The sequence below is a fragment of the Micromys minutus genome (genome assembly GCF_963924665.1).
Source record: "Micromys minutus genome assembly, chromosome: 14".
NCBI lineage: Eukaryota > Metazoa > Chordata > Mammalia > Rodentia > Muridae > Micromys > Micromys minutus.
The window spans coordinates 22,781,274-22,799,273 of NC_137983.1; the positions used below are offsets into that span (position 1 = coordinate 22,781,274).

General features: G+C 42.7%; 1 protein-coding gene across 1 annotated transcript; it reads right to left on the minus strand.

The window, feature by feature from the left end:
• Positions 1 to 2,070: 2,070 nt before the first annotated feature.
• LOC308429630 (translationally-controlled tumor protein-like) lies at positions 2,071 to 2,866 on the minus strand. The gene has a single exon (XM_080928542.1). It carries the CDS (start codon positions 2,781 to 2,783, stop codon positions 2,265 to 2,267), a length of 519 nt encoding a protein of 172 aa, XP_080784668.1. The 5' UTR covers positions 2,784 to 2,866; the 3' UTR covers positions 2,071 to 2,264.
• Between the last annotated feature and the right edge of the window lie 15,134 nt (positions 2,867 to 18,000).

The window sequence follows — 18,000 nt, forward strand, 5'->3', positions numbered from 1 at the left end:
CAGCAAAGGCAAGTGGGTATAATTAGAATCCATTCCTGCAAGATTAGAATGGCAACCAGAAAGATCTAATGACTAGGGGTCCAAGGAGGATATGCCTCCTGGACAACAGCATTCCCCTGGGCCTCAAGTCAGTTGCTTGACAGAGTGAATCAAAGGGAATCAAGAAGTGAAGGATACAGAGTATCATCATGACACTTAGTTAAAGAAAAAAGGCCATGGGGGAAGTTACTCTGAGAAAAACCAAACAAACAAAAAATACAGAGTATTTCCTCCCTCTAACTCAGGAAGGCTAATCCAGACACTTTCTAGGCAGCAGGACTCTCAGTCAGGGTACTCAGAATCTGGTAGTATATACATACACACTTCTGCAACCTGTGAGCCAACAAGAGGAAAGGGTACATAAAAAAAAAACAACACGATGCATGGTTATGAATGAGTGTAGACCTGGGGAAAGTCCAATATTTCCAATAGCTTCTCTCAATCCATAAGTAATGTCTTTTCAACAGCAGCCCACCACAGTCTTTGTAAATGACTCCCTTTCGATAGGTCAGGAAAAGGATCACAGGCACGGTGTATCATTCCAGAGGCACACAAGCACATATTCAGGACCTTGTTCCAGAGCCGCGTGTGTTCTGTTCTCTATCCAACATGGTCAGAAGAATTGTGAACTGTGTGAAGATCGCAGGCCTTCTTTCCTGCGAATGAGACCTGTCTAGTGGTCAGGAGGCTGTGTTAGGAGGACCACAGGTTCCAGGCCAACTTGAACTACATAGGGCGTATCTGTCTGGAAGGAGGAAGAGGAGGAACAGGAAGTGCAAGAGGAGAAGGAACAGGAGGAAGAGGAGCAGAAGGTGGGTGTACTGGCTGGTTTTGTGTCTTGACACAAGCTGGAGTTATCACAGAGAAAGGAGCCTCCCTTGAGGAAATGCCTCCATGAGATCCAGCTGTAAGGCATTTTCTCAATTAGTGATCAAGGATGGGCAGGCCCATTGTGGGTGGTACCATCCCTGGGTTCTATAAGAAAGCAGGCTGAGCAAGCCAGAGGAAGCAAGCTAATAAATAATATCCCTCCATGGCCTCCACATCAGCTCTTGCCACCTGACCTGCTTGAGTTCCTGTCCTGACTTCCTTTGGTGATGAACAGCAATGTGGAAATGTAAGCTGAATAAAGCCTTCCCTCCCAAACTTACTTCTTGGTCATGATGTTTTTTTGTGTTGGAATACAAACTCTGACTAAGATGGGGCAGGGGTGGGGTTGGGGAAGAGGATCAAGAGGAGGAAGAAGAAGAGGAAGAGGAAGTACACAGGAGCAGCAGAATAGCCTTTTGGCACAGTTGGGGACTGTATAACCAGTTCGTTCTCAGCTTCCTCTTTCTGGAACACTCTTTTGTTAGATGTCTATATTCTTGGCTAACTCCTCTCTTCCTGGCCCTGAGCACATCTCTCTTCTCACGGAACTGACTGCAGCAGCAGATTGATCTGAGGCTTGAGCTAGCCCCGTGTGCATGGACAGTCACCAGCAGTCATAGATGACAGAGCAGGAGATTGGTTATATCAAAGAAGCATATGGCCACACCTTCTAGTAAGCCGTATAATCTAAGGGTGGGACCACTGCCTCCAACATCTTTCTGATTACTCAGCATCTAATGCTCTGGTTTCATCAGATACTATAAACCTCTTACTGAATAAATATTTATCTGAAGGAGTAGTTTTTTTCCGTTCTCAACTTTTAAAATAATAACCCCACAATTGTACCAGCTTTGGTTTCCATAAAACCATGCTATCCTGTCCTTAATGCTATAACCCATTATGCGCTCCCCCAAACTGGTTACTCCTAGTCTCACTTAAAATGCTTTATTTCTCACAGCCTAGACATTTGGTTCTGCTTATTTATTATTGTCCAACCTCCTTCACTAAAACGTAGTGGGAATCTTAATGTTATTCATAGACAGCACCTGTCTTATGTAATGCCTTGCACATAGTAGGTACCCAAGAGGTATTCCTGAGCAAGGAGAAAGAATGAATCATGGGTGCTGTGGTTTGGATTTTCTTTTTTTCTTTTTTTTTTTTTTTAATTTAAATGCACTTTATTTTTAGACAACCCACATGACATGTTTTTCTTTAAAAAACAGTGCCTCCACTCCAAATAAATCCCAGTCAAAATAAGAGCTCAAGATGACATCAGTCCCATTTGTCCTAAGTCCTGGTGTTGTATAGATGGTAAGCAGCAGCCAATTACGGTGACAGGCGATAGATCCGATTTGTTAACATTTTTCCATCTCTAAGCCATCCTTAAAGAAAATCATGAATGGAGTCGCACCATCCTCACGGTGGTCCAGGAGAACAACCGTGCCATCTGGATTCACGTTTTTACCAATAAAAAACTGGTAGTTATTGAAGTTAGCAAGGATGTGCTTAATTTGCTCTGCAGCTCCAGTCATAAAAGGTTCCACTCTTTCTGGTTTATGTTCTTCAAGTTTGCCTTTGAGTGATTTCATGTAGTCTTTGATGTACTTTTTGTAGGCCTCTTTTGTGAAGCTGGTTTCTTGTAAGTGGTGATTCATGACAATGTCAACACCGGTGACCACTGTGCTTTCGGTACCTTCACCCTCCGGACCTTCAGCGGAAGCATTTCCACCAATGAGCGAGTCATCGCTGGCACCCTCTGTTCTACTGACCATCTTGCCCTCCACCTCCAGGCACAGCGCGTCCGCGATCTCCCGGATCTTGTAGATGTCGGAGAACAGCTCGTCATGGCTGATGAGGTCCCGGTAGATGATCATGGTGACGGCTGGGGACAGCGGCGCTAGCCTGACAGAGCGGAGCGAGCGCGGTGGAGCCGGAGAGGCGCTCGGGGGGGGGGGGGAGGGGGGTTTGGATTTTCAATGCCCCCTGAAGCCTGATGTGTTAGAGGCTTGGTCTTTTGAGATAGCAGCATACAAAGGTAGGAACTTGTAAAGCATTGTGACAGTTCTGATCCCATAGAAGGACTCAGTCTTTGATAAATTCATAGTTTAAAGGACAATTTGGGAAGTGATAGAAACTTTCGGTGATGGGGTCTAGTTAGAGCAAGCAGGTCATTGGGGGTGTGACCCCAGTTCTTTCTTTCTGCCTCTATCTCCAAACACACACACACACACACACACACACACACACACACACACCCCAGTGAAGAAGTGAACAGCTTTATCCCATCCCATGATATTCTGCCTAACCATAGCCTCTGAAACACTAAGACCAAATGACCAAAGACTAAACACAGAAGCCAAAACAAACCTCTTACTTCTTTGTTTGCTCCAGTTATTTGGCTTGTTTGCCTCTGTTATTTTGTCATAACAACGCAATGCTGGCTAATAGCAAAGAGAAATGGAAGAAGAGATAACAAAGGATGGAGAGCGCAAAGGCGGGTGGAGGAACAGGGCTGGGCACACACCACCGCTACACACCACTGCAGAAACGGGAAGCCTCGTGGCAGATTGTGCTTCTTTGGCACATTAAATATTTTAAGCTGGTTATCTTGAGATGATTTTGACACAGGCTGTAACTCTGGGGAAAAAAGTGTTCTTTTGTGGGAAAAATTCCCATCTATAGAGGAAATTTCCATTTGTAGGGACAGTCTCTTCCTCTGTAACAGCAAGGACATGGTAACAAGGTCTCCAGAGAGTCGATGAGTGTTTGATGAACCACGTGGAGCAGCCCTTCCCTTTGTTTAAGGTACCTTCCTGCCTATTTCTTAACCCTTTTTAAAAAAGTGAGACCTTTCCACACATCCTTTGTGACAAGGATGCTATTTAAGCCTGAGGCTTAAGCCCTTTCTTTGCAGTGTACGCAAAGATTTATTCATTTCTTTGTACTTTTCTCTCGTGTGCGGGATGTCTACATGTTAATAAACTCCTATCTGTTTTTCTCTTGTTAATTTTTTTGTCTCAGAGAATCACAGTTAATGTTTATGAAGGAAAGAGTGAAAAATTATACTCTTGTGCCCCCCCCCCCCGCCAAGAGGAAACCAAAGTCATAGTGTTACCCCTGGCTAAGAACCAGGCTCTGGGTATCTCTGAAGGAGGTCCTAGGTTCTGGATTCTTGTGTCCCCCCCCCCCCCAAACAAAGAATTGGCCAGAGATGGTAGATAGTAACAAAGGGAGAGAAATGACTAAAAACAAACAAACAAACAAAAATCCCACTTCCAGGAAAAGGAGACGGTGGGAACAGGGATCATGGTCCTGTTGTATGAGGTCAGGCCTTTATGCTGCCCTGACAGAAGCTTTTTGGCTTATTGGCCTAGTGCAGGTAATTTCATACATGCTCTATCCTTTACATGTGTCATATACCTTAGGCATGTTAACACTCCATCCACTGAGTGAGGTCCATGCTCTGATGTCAAGAACCGAGGATTCTGGGAAACCTAGAGGTTGAACCATGGGCAAATATACTTTATTCACAGGGTTGCATACAGCTTCCAGTAGGTACCCAGGCTTGCTGGGGGACACAGGTACACAAACACACACACACACACACACACACACACACAAACACACACACACACACACCACATGAAAGTCAACACACTGGCAGGCTTGTTAAGGCCCAGGCTCCTAACCTCAAGAGCATATTTGTAGAAAATTCCACAACATATTGCAGCGATGGTAACTTTGGGGTTTCTCAGACATCCATGGGTTTGTGCTGACTCATTGTCCCCAGATGTCCAACGTCAACCATGTTTTAGCTGATTTATACTGGAGATCCATAACTTTATCATTAATGGCCTTCTGTTTCCAACACAGAGATGGAGTATTTTAGATTTCTAATGAACCCTAGGGCATTTTCAGATCCTCCGAAACACCTCTGGCTGAGCCAGTAGCACGGGATAGCTATACTTGGCTTGGGAAGATGTGGAAATGGGAAAGGCCTAGCCGTCCTCTTTTTTTTTTTTTTTTTTTTTTTTTTTTAATTCCCTCGAGTATGAATTTGATGAGGGTCAGTGTAAAGACCTTTTTCTTCCCCATTTTTTCTTCTGCTTCAATAGCCATTAGTAACGGGACAGCTGAAATAGAGTTGAGGCAGAACAAGGCTAGCTACCTAGCCTGAGCCAGCAAGAGAGTAGACAAGTCTAGGAGTCATGGTGTCAGCAGTGAATGCTAGCAGCCTATGGGGCATAGATAGCCATCATCCTCAACAACGGACCAGCAAAGGCTCAGAAGGCAACTTGAAAAAATGTGAACTTAAAACGGCCGAATGCCTCTCCTCTGGCCACCCTGCAGAGACTCTCATTAAGCTTAGGACTGCAGGATTCCTTCTCCTCACATCAACATTTACTTCTCTGACTTCACTCACCTACAACTTTCTAACAGGCCGTAGCACTGCAATCACAACCCTAGCAGGTCTTGCCCCCCCCCCACTTCCCTCTCCCTTGCTAAACCTGTTAGATCCTCTAATTTGGGCACTTCTGTGGTCCTAAAGCTAGTCACAAAATTCTATTCCCTTTTTTTGGCCACTTCCTTATACCTCACTCATGCCTGATGCTGACCACCAAGATCCACCAATCAAGATTCGTTCTTTGGCTATACTGACTAGCATATCCAATCAGGACCAACCAACTCATTCTAGCACAACCCCTTTTCTCCTAAAATGAAAGTTCCTACAGAGACTCCTGCTGTCTTCGCCCAATCCAGAGGAAGCCCCCACCCCACCCACCCCGTTAGGGTAAGGAAATCTAATTTGTATGCTGAGAATTTAGTGTCTGGTGTGTTGGTTCTGAGCTGACTCCAAGGCCCCTCCAACTACAACTTGAAAATATTACACAGAAAACTTAGAAATTCATAAATTTTAAGTCTCACGGCCTAATAGGAACCTAATAGTTGAACTACACATTTCATCTCCTCCAGAGGCATGGTATATCCACTTGCACTGTTTCTAGTCCTATGCCATGGACCTGATTCTCCAGTTTCCAACAAACTACACTGGGCCATCTCTACTTCAAGAAGAGAGAGCAACAAGTCATGATAAAATAGGAAGAAAACTGACTCAGTATGACCATACTGATTAAAAATGCTGTCCAAAGCTCACTCTTCAGTATCAACAGTCCCAGGACTAAATAGGGAAGGACAAAATCATGCAGGGTTAAAAAAAAAAAAAGATGCATAGTCACTAAACCCAAGCACTATTGCTGATGCCAAGTAGTGCTTACTGGCAAGAATATGATATGGATGCCTCCTCAGAGGCTCTGCCAGAGCCAGACTGATACAGAGGAGGATGCTTGCAGCTAACCATTGGGCTGAACACGAGGACTCCAATGAAGGAGCTAGAGAAACGACTGAAGGAGCTGAAAGGGTCTGCAACCCCATGGGAAGAGCATTATCAACCCACCAAACCCACCACAGCTCTCATTGAATAAAACACCAATTATTGAGCACACATGGAGAGACCCATGGCTCCAGTTGCATATGCAGCAGAGAATGGCATTGTCTGGCTTCAATGGGAGGAGGGGCCTTTGGTTCAGTGAAGGCTCATTTTCCCAGTGTAGGGGAATGCCAAGGTGCTGAGGTGGAAAAGGGTGGTTGGGAGAGGGAGCACCTTCATAGAGGCAATGGGAGGGCAAGGGGGGATGGGAGTCAGGGAAGTGGATAACATCTGAAATATAAATGCAGAGAATATCCAAAAAAGAGAAAGAAAAGAAAGATGCATAATCAAACAGTCTTGGTGGTTTGGTTAATCATTAGCTCAATTAGGGAGCCAGTAGAGTCCAGAAAATTATTTTTGCTTGAGGGGGTGATTTGGTTCCCATCCTGAGATGATTGCTCGCACTTGGGTGGGTAGAGGCCTCACTCAGCCGCTGGAAGAATCTTTATTGACGGAGGTGTATATAGAGTAACAGTGACATTTCAATATGCTGCATTCTGAAGGTTCCAAGAGCATCCACAAAAAGAACTTGTGCCATCAATATTTTGGCCTGTTTTATAAAACAAACAAGTCTCTCTCCCTCACTTTTTTCCCTTGCATGTGCGCTTAGCTTTTACTGTGACATCTTCCAAAATAAGGGACACCTGGTGATTTTTATTGTGAATGTGTAATGTATTTACAGATTTGTGCTTACAGCGAGTTATGCCACTTATAATATTTTGTCAAACAATCTTATGACATGTAAGCATCCATGATATCAAAAATCAGATGGGACAAGTGGCTCAGTGGTTAAGAGCACCTGCTCTGAACTCATGAGAAACAAAGCCTGGATCCCAGCGCTCACATAACGAACAGACACAATGTCTTTAGCCCCAGCTTCAAGGTGGGCAGAGAGAGGAGGACTCTCTCTGGCTTGCTGGGACTTTCTGGCTTGCAGCCTAGACAGATGCTGCCTCAAAGGAATAGGCAGAGTCATAGAGGAGGATATCTAATGCCCTCTTCTGGTATCTGCATGCATATACCCTCAAGCACATCAATGTACATCAATGTACAGCAATATGCACATGTGTACACACACACAGGAACACACACTAAATACTAAATATTAAATAAATAAACTCTTCAAACAGTTAGATGAAATTAACTAGATTTTTAAACCCTTTATAAATCTAATGAATCCAGGTACTAAGCATTCCTAGTGCATTTTTATTCACATTCACATTTCTACTGTGGTTACAGGACCTCATTGTATATACAGAGACACTTACAAACACACTCGAAACTCGGGTGCACAGAGACTTGGCCTTACATGAGCAAAATTATTCTCTCTGTCGAGAGAACACACCCCATGAAACTTAAAGAGGCTGGAAATGCAAAATATTTGTTTTCTGGAAAAACCAAAACCTACATTTCCTCGTTTCCTTTGGGACACAGGGAGAAGCCCTTGCAGTCAGGCAAGGACTAATTGTTCAATAGAGAACACCAGAGAAGCTCGCTGTACTGGGATTCTATCCATATGTCATTTTCATTCCCGGAACCAAGTGCTTTCATCTGTTCCTGTGTCTTCCAAAATCTCAATACCCTTGTTGATAAAGAGACACATCTACAGATTGTCATTTCATTTTTGAGAGCCATTCAGACAGAAAGAATTACACTACAAGCTTGGGACCAAAACCAGATTGAATTCATTAAAAAAAAAAAAAAAGTACAAGCCAAACTGTTCATCTCTGCTACATGAAAAATTATCACTGTTGTTGTTAAAACCATATGCTCTAGGTAAGAGGACAGGCTTTGTGTTACTGTGACATTTGTGCTGAGGAATGTTAATGTACTTAATGTCAGTATGTGCTTAGCGGTAATTTGCAAATTTGAAAAGCAACCCAGAGTTCAAAAACAAGTAAGGAAATAAAAATCTTAGCCTGAGATCTTTCTCCAATTGCATCTGAATGTTAGAGCATCAGATAAAAACTTATATTTGAGCATGCAGCTTTAACTTTTTAAAGTTTATTTTTATTTACTTACTTACTTATGTGTGTCTGTCTGTGTGTACTGTGTGTGTGTCCTCCAAATTAACATTCTTTTTAAGAAAGTATTTGTTAGGGGCTGGAGAGATGGCTCAGCAGTTAAAAGCACTGGCTGCCTTTCTAGAGGACCTGGGTTCAATTCCCAGCACCCACATGGCATCTCATAACCTTCTGTAACTCCAAGATCTGACACACTCACACAGACATATATGTAGGCAAAACATCAATAATGCACATAAAATAAAAATATAGACTTTATGTTAATAAAAAAGGAAATATTTGTTTTAATTTTTTGCCTCTGTGAGTATGTACAACATGTGTGCTATATGTGTGTAGAGACCCGAGGAGGCCACAGAAGGGACTGGATCCCTTGGTTCTGCAGAAAACAAAACAAAACAAAACAAAAAAACAAAAAAAAAAAAAACAAAAAAACAAAACAAAACAAAAAAACCAAAAACAAACAAACAAACAAAAAAAAAAGATAAAACAAAAAAGGATATCCCAGTAAGATTTACAAGTAGCTTTCGTCAGAGACAGTGAGGGCCAAGAAGGGGTAGAATGAGATATGTGAAGAGCTTAAAGAGAAAACCCATTGAGAAATAATAATCCTGTATCAATCCAAACTTGCAATAAGGAAAGTGAAATCATCCTAAATAAGCAAAATGGTTACAATTTGTTGCTAGCGGGCTCATCAGACAAGAAGGCTAAACTCAAGTGATCCCAGACACCATTGTCTCATAAAAACATTTGATGTCATCCAGCTACCCGGATTAGTGAACCAGTCAACTGCAAGCCTACCCCCTGGAAGAGGTAAGTAGATCCATTCATAAACTGGAACAAGAGTCTCGATCAATTTTATTCATGATAGTAAAATTGGAAGAGCAATTCAAATGTTCATCAATCAGTGAGTGAAACAATACATAGTACATCCACACAATGAGACATTACTTATCAATAAAAAGAGATGGTATAGTATTACATGCTATACCGTGAATGAACTTTGATATATACTAGATATGGCTCAATGGCACAGTACTTGTTTAATATGCACTGAGATTCTAGGCTCAATCTTCAGCACTACAGAAATTTCAATTCATATGAAATCTCAAAACCAGAGAGGTCTCTAGGCCCGGAAAGTATTTTTATACGTGATTTAAGGACAGAGGACGGAAAGATGATGGAGAAAGTTAGAAAGCTTTCTTTGTGGGCGTTATTAGTCAGTTTTACATAGCTGTACTGGTTGCTTTTCTGGTACTATTATAAAAGACTATGACCAAAGCAACTTAAGGAGAAAAGGGCTTCTGTTGGCTCACAGAGGACTAGAGTCCATAGTAGTGAGGAAGCCAGAACATGACAGCAGGAACGGGATCACATTTTTCTGCATACAGGAAGCACAGGGTCAGTATAGGAAGTGGGGCGTGGCTAAGTCTCAAAGCCTGCTCCTATTACATACTTCCTCCAGCAAGCTTCCACTTCCTAAAGATTCCATCACCTCATGCCCAACAGATCCACCAACTGAGGGCAGAATATTTGTCACGCCCAACTCGACCGGCAAGGAAGACACGACACTCTGGATTCTTCTCAACAGCCTTTATTCAGGAACACCTCAATGCTGATACGGGGACCCCGAGTGCTGAGAGCATCCTCCTTTTATCCTTCTCGGACTGAGGTTATGTGACTTGTCCTCCGGGGATTGGCGGAGCGGGGATCACCTTATTAGCAGAATGCCGTGCGGGCGTGTTTGGTGCCAGAAGCGGTTATGTACATGCGCAGTCAGGTTGTTTATTTCTAACCAAGCCGGATGTTGGCACCATTTTGGCAGGGCGGCCGAGCCACTCCTTACAAGTATTCACATACATGAGCCAAGGAAGGGCATTTCTAGTTCAAACCACCACAAATATCCGAGAGACCAATTTCTGAAGGGGAAAGCTCAGAATTTGAAAGATTTAGACAGTCACACACTCAACAGCCCACAGGGGGTTGGTCCTATGCTTTGGGCCTGTGGTAGCTGATGTGGCAGGAAAGCATTGAAAAGCAAGACTATTCACATCTTGACAAGGAAGCCAAAGAGGCAAAGAGAAGGGCCCAAAATTCTACAAGGTTCCTAAGGTCATATCCCTAGTTACCTAAAAACCTCCTACCAAGCTCTACTTCTTAAAGGTTCTTCTAGCTCCCGGTATTGCTGAGTCACATGAGCCTTTGGAGAACGTTTAAGATACAAGCTATAGCAGAGGCCAGTAAAGATACCTCACTGGGTAACCTGACGCCCTGAGTTCAATAGCTGGAACCCACACATGGAAGGAGAGAGCCAGCTCCCGAAAGTTGTCCTCTGACCATGAATTGTGTGTTTTGGCACACACGCACAGTACACACACACACACACACACACACACACACACACACACAACTTTTTAAAAACTTGGCTATCTTCATGGTTATAATCCTGAATAAACAAAAGCTTCACCACGTTGTATAATTTAAACAAGTTCCTTTTATTCATGAACTGTCATAAAATTTTATTGTATAAATATCATGATATTTTTAACTTCTAGACACTTTGCTATGTATTTCTTAAAAACTGTTGCTCAGGGTTCCAAACGTGTATAATTTCTCTGTGTGTATTTGTATCTGTGTGTGTGTCTGCCTCTCTCTCTCTCTCTCTCTCTCTCTCTCTCTCTCTCTGTGTGTGTGTGTGTGTGTGTGTGTGTTTCTTTGTGTTTTTCTTTCCCAATCCCTTCCTGTCTCATTTTTTTCTGTCAATCTGTCTCTCAATCTCTGTCTCTGTCTCTTTCTGTCTCTCTCTGTGTTTGTGCATGTGGACATGGGTGTCAGTGTGTTATTATGAATATAGGATCATATATCTGACTCTTCTCAGTCTCAAGAGCCTAAAGGCTATAAAGATCTTCCATACATAGAATGAAGATGCAGTGCAGAGCCCCTTCCAAAGGATGGTCAGAAATGGCCATTGCATCCTTCACCACCCACCTCCCTGGCAAGAAACTTGGTGTGCAAGTATTTCAGCTCTTGCTAAGGAAGTGATCAAAGATGAGAAGAATACAATGCTCCCTTCTCTTAGCAGAGAGAGCATCTCTGACCCTGGAATTGTCTTTCTGCCATTCTTGCAAGCCAAGAGAGCAATGCTGCTGGCTAAGAAGCTACAAATTGAAGAACGTTAGAGCCATTCTACTGCATGGAGTGTGAGCGAGTGTCCCTGTGGAGACAGAACATGTGCCCTGCACTGAGACATGGATGGGAAGCAAACTGCTACCTTGTCTGATTCACAGCACTTAGAGTTCCAGGGCAAAGCTGCTCTGCTGATTCTGTTGGCTGTCTTCTCCATCGTATGAGTCGGGATGTTAAACCCTTCCTCTGACTACAGCTCCCAGTGCTCACCTAAGAAGCCATGAAGATTTGAAGCAGCAAATTGGAAGGAAAAAGAATCTGATGGGCGCTTGTCCAGGCTTGACATACCGGTCTTCTCAGGCATCACATAACCCACCAAGGAACAGTTCACCTCTGGGTCATTCTCTCTCAGACCAACAGCTAAGAGTCTTCTCGCTAAGACAAAAAGGCTGAAATTATTTTTTAAATCTATTCTAAGTATTCTAAATAAAGACTGAATATCCTCAATTTAGGGGGGGGGGGACTATTGGTAAAACAAATTGCAACATGTTGATTCAAGAACACTGGTGAGAAGTGTTGTTGCTTGACTTCACGAGAAAAGTGTCTTAGTTAGGGTTTCCATTGTGAAGAGGCACCATGACCACAGCAACTCTTACAAAGGAAAATATCTCCTTGGGCTGGCTTACAGTTTCAGAAGTTTAGATCATTATCATCATGGCAAGAAGCATGGTGGTGTGCAGATAGTTATGGTGGAGAAGAAACTGAGGGGTTTACATCTTGAGCTGTAGGCAGCAGAAGGAGACTGTGTGCCACAGGAGGCTTATCTTGGGCATATGAGACTTCAAATCCTGCTTCCACAGTGACACACTTCCTTCAACAAGGCCATCCTCCTAATAGTGCCACTCCCTATGGGCTAAACATTCACACACATGAGTCTATGGGGACCATTCTTATTTATACAAGCACAAGAAGTAACATTCAAATGTGTGTGACTAGAGACAAGGTTTATTCAACATCTTCAAGGAGGAAATGCCCTTCTCAGAACCCTTTGATTGCAATATATCTTTTATGCACATTCCCAGAATTCCCCACACATCACTCAACTGTGGGTGATACAATGAATGTTCGTTATCACATTAATACAATCTAGAAGCACCTGAGAAGCAGGCCTCTAGACATATAGAGCAGTGGTTCTCAACCTTCCTACTGTTGGGACTCTTTAGTTCCTCAGGTTGTGGTGACACCCCTCGCTTCATAAAATCATTGTCATTGCTACTTCATAACTGTAATTTTGCTACCTTTATGAATTGTAATGTAAACATCTGATATGCAGGACATCTGATATATGACCCCTATGAGAGGGTTTTTTGACCCCCAGAGGGGTCATGACCCACAGGTTGTGAACTGATGATGTAGATAATAAAGTTAATTGTGTTAATTGCTGTGGGAGGACCTCTGTTAATTGGGGGCAGGAAGTCCTGGACAGTGTGAATGGAGCAGAGAATCGGGATAGTACCTTGTGTTGGTCCCTGTCTCCCGACTTTGTGTGATGTGGCCAGCCGCTTCAAGCTCCGGCTGCCTTGATTTCTCCACCATGATAAACTATACTTTGAACTATGAGCAAAATAAATATTTCTCTCTTGGTTTGTTCTTCTTATTTTTATCGCAGCAACAGGAAAAGAAGGTAAGACCGAAAGTGGAGCCAGGAGGTGGGTCATGGCTGTGATGAACAGAGGTCATCACATAGGTTGAGAACCATTGCTCTATAGGCATGTCCAGAGGCCACTGAAACTGTTCTGTGGAAGAAGAAGACAAGAGTATGGAAAGAAACCTGGACAATGGGAGGCTGAGGTAATGAGACTTTAGACATGAATAAGGACTCTACTAAGCTAGGGACAATTCTTGCGGTACTTTTGATGATGAATCTAGCTTCATTCTGCCTGTGTCCTGAGAACCTTAGTGAAGATGGATTTAGGGATAACGGACTCATTTGCTTGACACAGAAAAGTCTCAAGCTAGGGGAAAACTCAGGTTGGTACTGAGAAAGCAGATAGAATTGCAGAAAAAATAAAAGCCAGCAAAGTGAACTGTCCTTGCCACACTATGATGGTAGAGAAGGTGCCCTGGGGCAAATGTCTACCACAGGAGGTTCCTCTTCTGAAGATCCTCACTCATTTAGGAAGAAAAGAGTTCCCTCATCCACAAAAGAAAGTGTTTGCCCTAGGGTTGTTTTTGTTAAGGTGTTTAACCACAGCAACAGGAAATAAAGTCAAGACGGGTGATAAAAAGACATGGATCTGGAAATACTCCATGAGTTTTTTTAAAAAACATAGAGCCCGTGGAAATAGCTCATCCATGAGAGTACCTGTTGGGTAAACATGAGGACCTGAGTTAATTCCCAGCATCCATGTTGAAATCATGTGCCCGGCACACATCTATATCCACAGCACTAGAAGAGGCATGGGCCAGAAACAAATGGATTCCAGGCTAACATTGAAAACTGAGTTCCAGGCTCAGTGAGAGTCCCTGTCTCAAACACTGAAGGAGAGTGGTTGGTCAAGGAAGATGCTTTGATGTTAACTTCCATGGATATATGTATGTTACACACACACACACACACACACACCATGTTGAGGACATAAGAATGTGGGAAACCACCCCAGACTGGTTCCCAGTTGCTGGGACATCTTCCCTTTCTGATAGCTCAGCATATATACATTTTGTTTCATGTACAAAGTTATTTTCTTACTATATAAAATTACCTCCAGGATATCTGTATAAGTTATTTACAAAACATCAATTAACTTTCTGTTTAGGCTTATTTCCCATTCCCAGTTATTATGGAGTTTATGTGAGATTCAAAAAAAGAAAAGAAAAGAAAGGATGCAAGAAAGAAAAAAGATCCAGACTTCAAAGTTCTTCCAGGCACTTTAGACAGAGAAAATTCACACTGTAATGAGCTTAGTCTCCTGATTACTGTTACTAGTTAATATTATTTACTTCTGTATCTCCATTTGCAGATTTGGTCTGTGGGTACCAGGCAATGTGAAATCATTCCAAAGGCTCCAGAACACTTGGCAAGTTTCTAGGATCAAGAAAATCTAATGATACCTTTTCTATCCTAAACAAACAAAACCGGTCAAAACTGCCGCATCTCCCCTAGCACTTGGCAAGTATCCAGAGTGTTTTTGAGACCCCCCAGGTATTCCCATGGAGGAGAATATTGTCAGGTCCCAACAGGAGGGGGGGCGCTTTTAAATATGTATTCTCATGCCTCAAAAGTCTCCAGGATTGCCGAAATTACATTACCACATTGAAATCCTTGTTATTTGTTTATGGACAAAAAGGGCTTATCTAGTTGGGATCAAACATAAAGCCATATGCAACTGCATTTTCTGGTATTAATATTCTGTGAAATAAGGTGACATTAGAGAGGGATTAGCTCCCTCCGACGCACGATTTTACATAAATGAATGACTGGTCCTGTAGCTTCTCAGCAGAGCTTTGTAGTTGCAAATCACAAACACAGCATCGCTCCCTTGTCTCTCTTCCTGTGTGCCGTGAACAAACAGTAACCTTGAATCATGATTTCATTATTGTGGACAGGAGAGTTTCATCAGCTATCTAGAGCACCAACAGTGTCAAAGTTATGAAGGAAATGTCACCCCAAATTCTCGGTTTACCCATCTCGGGCAATAAGCTACAAATCTAGCCCCTGAATACCCAAAAAGTCATAAATATTCAGGGCCTTGGAGTCTTTTCTAATGCTCAAATGAAGAGGTATGTCTTGCTTTTTAGACTAAGTTTTGAACTGCACCTCGTAAATAATGTGTGTCACTGAAGTCATCTTTCCTTTAGTCTAAACATAATGTCTTGGGAGTGGACCTGGAAGGAAGATGCTTGGAGCAGCTTCAGAATCTATCTCTGTGCTTCTCTATAAACACACTTCTACCCACCACTAACTATTGCATAAGCTGTGTCTTATGTCACACTTGAGGCTTTTTAAGAGGTGATTTTTCACACACATATAAGTTAGAAACAAGACATTTTCTGTATCCAATAAGTTACTAGCCTCTGAGACCTATAAAGGAAATTTTGAATTGACAATTTTCTTCAGGAAAGCTGTGAATGAGGACGCCTGACAAGGAATAACTGAATAATATTCTCTTCTGTGGAACCATTCAATAATCCAGTTTTCCCCTCTAACTAAGACATATAGGCAGAATAAGGAAAAGTAGCATTGCATCTCCTCCCAGACATATTTTACAGATACCCTGGCTGAACAGCAGGTGCAATCCAATTTCCACAGTAAGTGAGCGAATTGATAAAGTCGAGCATCTTAATGGTTGATTAGTTTTTACTTTAAAAGCTATAGGAAATTTTGCATAACAGATTATTTTTTTGTTTTAGATGGGGTCCTCTTATTTAGTCCAGATTGGCTTCAACCATGGTGGCCTTAGCCTGCTGAGTGCTGAGTGTACAGATCTGTGCCACCATATCTGGCAAGACATAGTTTGGCAAGGTTTACCAAAGTTAAAATTGTCCTTTGAAAGCCTGGATCTGGCCTGTGGTGGAAAGCAAGTCCTAAAAAATGCACAAATCACAATGTGTTAGCTGTCAACCACACCAAAAATTCAATTAAATAAATGAGTTATTCCGAGAAGATAAACCTATAAAAATAAATGGACATACAGCTCTTACAGACCAAAATAAGATATGCTAAGGCTGACAAATTTGTAATATTGATTTATTTTATTTTATGTATATGAATGTTTTCTTTTCATATGTGTATGTACTACATACACACCTGATATTCACTGAGGACAGAACAGGTGTTAGAGCCCCTTAAACTTGAGTTATGGATGATTGCAAAACGCCAGGTGGATGCTGGGAACTGAACCCAGGTGCTCTGCAAGAGCAGCAAGTACCTTTAAGCAATGAGCCTCCTGAAGAATTTTTTAACAAGTTGTTCACAAGTTCTTTCGTCCTAAACACTAGATGCCCAGGAAGACCACCAGAGCCCATGAGTCTTTGTACAACAATGTGCCAGGCCTGTTCTAGAACCGAAGACGTAAAGAGGCTTACAAAAGAACATATACGAGGGACACAAAATGGACTCAGCCTGTTATATTTTTGTATACATGCCCACATACATTGAGATATATAACACAGTGATTGGAGAATTGGCCATGAACTGGGGAAGAAACTGGGAGTGCACAGGCAGAATTGGAGGGGTGAGGGAGAGCAGAAATGATGAAAATACCGTGCTCATGCATGAAATTCTCAAAATGGAAGTTACCGTTTTCAAAAAGAAGTGCTATCCCCTCACACTAGATGAGAGCTTAGAACTCTTCCTTCTGTGTGTTTATGGTTTTTACAATCAGATCTAAGTTCTCACCCCTGCTGGACAAGCATCCAAACGCCGAACCACATCCCTAGCACTGTTCTTTCTCTTTTCCTTTTTTTTTTTTTTTAGATTTATTTATTTATGTATATGAGCACACTGTCGCTGTCTTCAGCCACACCAGAAGAGGGCATTGCATCCAACTCAGATGGTTGTGAGCCACCATGTGCCTGCTGGGAATTGAACTCAGGACCTCTGGACCAGCAGCCACTGCTCACAACCGCTGAGCCATCTCTCCAGCCCCTGTTCTTTTTCTTCTTTCGACAGGGTCTCAGTGAATTTCCCAGATTCTCTTACTTCCTGTCACCGCCAGATCTCTTACACTATTAACCTGTATGTTTGTGACTCTGAAGAGCGTTCACTAACGTTTGTTGTCTTCTAGTTCATGGAGGCTGTAAACCTTGCTTCAGCTTGTCTCCTCACTTCCCTCCCTGTCCTTCACTCCTGAACCTGACACCCTGCCAACATCTCCCTGAAACAAGCAACGCTATCATCTTTCCTTTGTGCTCTATAGCAACAGACAACTCTACTCAAAAGTGCAGAAGTCGGCACACAGGGCCGTAGGAGATATGCATTATGCTCTCTCGCTCATTGTGGGTAATGGACACATTGAGACATTTGTGTTTAAATCACGCACAGTTGTTTTTTCTAACTACTCGTACTTCTTACAGCGTGCACAGGGAGGTCAGAGGTCACTTTGCAGAGTTCCGCTCTCTCCATCCACCACGTGGGTCCAGGGGAACGGAACGCGGGTGATCAGATTTAGGAGTAAGTACCTTTAGCTGCTGAGCCATCTTGCTGGCTCATATCTGTACATACTGTGTCACATTTTAGGATGACGCAATCAAAGTCACCCTGAGCAGGGTTAGCGCTCCTTTCTGAACTAGTCATATTACTGCGTCCCGGCCACGGGGCACACACTGATCTGATGGTTTTCTTAATCACAGCAGAAAGCTGAAGCCTCTAGATGTCGAGCCACCCATCACATAAAATTAAGCAATATTTGTAACAGAGCACTAATAGTTGCTGACCATTTGAGCGAAGGAACCCAC

Coding starts and splice junctions, on each gene's coding strand:
- LOC308429630 (XM_080928542.1), bottom strand. CDS start 2,783: ATGATCATCTACCGGGACCTCATCAGCCATGACGAGCTGTTCTCCGAC.